This window comes from Dendrobium catenatum, unplaced genomic scaffold, assembly GCF_001605985.2.
Source record: "Dendrobium catenatum unplaced genomic scaffold, ASM160598v2 original_scaffold_81862, whole genome shotgun sequence".
In the NCBI taxonomy this organism is placed as follows: Eukaryota; Viridiplantae; Streptophyta; class Magnoliopsida; order Asparagales; family Orchidaceae; genus Dendrobium; species Dendrobium catenatum.
In genome coordinates, this window is record NW_021400306.1 from 1 (window position 1) to 2885 (window position 2885).

A 2885-nucleotide genomic window follows, 5' to 3' on the forward strand; every position below is an offset into this window, starting at 1 on the left:
AGAACTCAAGTACTCCACGAGGGCGACCCGTGGAAATACATCGGTTTCTTACTCGTGCAAAGGAACTATTTCTTGGCAACTTGGACAACTTAGAACGATGTTTGTCCCGCATATCATACGGAAGATCGGGATCTTGACAAAAGGCTTTAGAAAGCTTTCGTCTCAATTCATATTTAGCCGCGAGCAATCTACGTTTGTGATCTCTTAGATTTCGCTTATCCGACATCTTACTGAGTTTCCCCCTCATCTTTTAGCAAAAAGCCGCTCCACGGTGGTAAAGTCTCATCTTTTGTGTTGGCCGAAGTTACAATAGTCACATTGAACCCTCGAAGATGCTCGAAGATCTCGAAATGATCTTCCAGTTCCGGGGAGAATTCGCAAAACTCCGTTTCCATCGAAACAAAAATGGGGTTTTCCCTTATTTCGACCGGAGAATAGAAAAGAGACATTACTGTCGAGATTCTTACCAAAAAATGATACATTCCATGCCCTCGGAGAGCGCTTTTTCGTGCAAAGTCACTGACATATCCAGTGTCTTTTTCGGACGGATTGGATCGAAACGACTTTCCTGCTTGGAAAGAAGGCCCCCTTTTTGTCTGAAAGAATCTCTGACCGCGCGTCATCTCCATAGCCAATTTTCCAAATAGGATTCTGAAATCAGAGTTTGGTACTAATCTGATTTCACACGATCCAGGAACTTCCATAACGTTGGCGTGATTCGGTTTGAGCAACGGATCCTGACGTGATACATCTTCGTAATGAAAATGGAGTGGAAACATCATGATGAGTTGGCTTTTCCGGTTTTTTTTTCTAATGAGCACTGTGAACTATCCGCTTACAAAATGATAGTGGATCGAACCAAAACTAACGTCACGTTAAGTAAAGTTTTATCTTCGTTCAGTGCGAACAAGCGGTATTACACTCATCTCTTTGCTCCGCACCTCTCCTTTTAGTCGAGCCTATTAGATCCGGAAAGAAAGATCTCCAATCCGGGAAATTATACAATCATGGAATTGAAGTAGAGAAATGCGTTTTATACAAAAAGACCATGGGTGGATGAAAAAGTTTCAGATTGAAATGTGACTTCACTAAGGGAAAGACGTTTTATGACTTTGACCCCATGTTGATTGACAATTTCCAGATTGAAATGTGACTTCACTAAGGGAAAGACGGTTTATGACTTTTTCCCATGGGTGGCATGAAAGTTTTGTTTTTCTCGGATCCGGAAAAATGCTTTTTCATCAAAAAGACGGGTTGCAGTCTAGCTTTTTTCTATCTCTATATCCTCTACAGTCGAGCCTGTCTCCTCTCAAGCAGGGGATTCTCGAACAGCTTTTCTTCTGTATTCGATGCATCTCATCCATGTCATCTTAGAAAGATAGGCATTTAGTATTAAGGAAATAGAAACCGCATCACGTGCTACATAGCAACTCGAGGCACAAGCACACGAGTCATAGGTACCAACGAAAACCTAAAAAAAAAGACCGGACTTGGGTTGATGGGATTCTCAGTAGAGATTCAAGTAAGCTTGTGAAGATCTTCATTATTGAGCATGTGGATGTTTTCTTGTTCGGGGCAGAGACGACACTCGCGATGTCTCCAAAGAATGAGTTAATAATAAGAAGTGAAGTTCGGGTTGAGTTTTGAACCTGGGGAAGTGCCCCAGGATCAACGCCTCAAACTAATGAGAAAAAAAAAGGCGGGCTCCGTCATACGTATATGTCAATCTTTCTATCGGCGATCCTTCGATGGGATCCTATTAAGTATTAAGGTGTCTCTCCGAAGAAGAATCCAAACTGGCTTTCTAAGAAGCACACTCCGGTGTTTGTGGTGCACATCAGTCAGGACCTCAGTTGTACCATCAATTGAGACACTTGGGTACTGGCCTTCTATGATAAAGGATGCTATCCAGTTTTCCAAAACAAAAGATGTCACGTGAATACACGCGGACTTTATCATACAACCGCCGGAACCTCTACATCCTACTATGATTTCCTTGCCTTTCGTCGATGATGGGCATGGACGTCATCGGGCAACCCCATCATCTCAAGGCTACGTCTATCTTGCAGCGACAGACTCTTTCTCAAATGGGCATGAGGCCATCCCCTGAAGGAGTTCAAGCAGAAAGAATTGAATCCTGTGGATGCTTTCTTGCATCTTAGCAATTCGGCCATTTGCTCTTGCAACCGCTGAAGTTGCTAGGGATCGGCCTGATGAGGGGCATGCTAGCCCGCCCCTCTTTAGGCAGGCATTGGAGCTGGGTCTCCTAGGTCCTTTCATAGAAAAAAAAGCAGATTTTCTCTTCGCACTTCGCAAACAATTCTTTTAGACTAGGAATGTAATTTCCAGTTAACACTATGTCCATATACACTGCAAATAAGGCCATAACTGGATCTTTTTTTGATAAACAAGGAGTGGTGAAGATATACAAAATCCTGCTCTCTCCTTCTTCGCTTTGCTCGAGCCTATCTCTCTATTCGTCGGGCAAGTTGAGTACTAGATTCGGCGCATTGCTTGAAACATCTTATTTTCATATGTAACCTTACATTACATTGATTCTGTGGAAAGGCGCGAAGCGTCTTCGTTCAAGCTCGTCAAAGATAAGGCACGTAGTGAAGGGATCTCTACTTCAAAAGAACGGGAAGAGCGGGAAAGAAGCATCGGCGTCAGCCAGTTCGGAAGCACCGTGAAAAAGGTGCGTAGCAAAGAAAGAAGGTGCGACTTTGAAGGAGCAAGAAAGGTAAAGAAGAAGCAAGTAAATTGAAGCATATGCTAGCTCTGCTAGAAAGCCAAAGGAACCTTTGACTGAGAAAAGTTCTGTGCTGCTCCCACTCCCCGTAGGCAAGGAGGGGTCGAACCCTCATTCCAGGATTTGCAGTTCCGCA

General features: G+C 43.6%; 1 protein-coding gene across 1 annotated transcript; it reads right to left on the reverse strand.

Annotated features, from left to right (window-relative positions):
* Positions 1-75: 75 nt before the first annotated feature.
* LOC110101068 (60S ribosomal protein L5, mitochondrial) lies at positions 76-2471 on the reverse strand. Its single transcript, XM_020828833.2, has one exon. It carries the CDS (start codon positions 780-782, stop codon positions 228-230), a length of 555 nt encoding a protein of 184 aa, XP_020684492.1. The 5' UTR covers positions 783-2471; the 3' UTR covers positions 76-227.
* Between the last annotated feature and the right edge of the window lie 414 nt (positions 2472-2885).

What these genes read in the sequence shown, in the direction of transcription:
- LOC110101068 (XM_020828833.2), bottom strand. Translation starts at nt 782, where the DNA reads ATGATGTTTCCACTCCATTTTCATTACGAAGATGTATCACGTCAGGAT.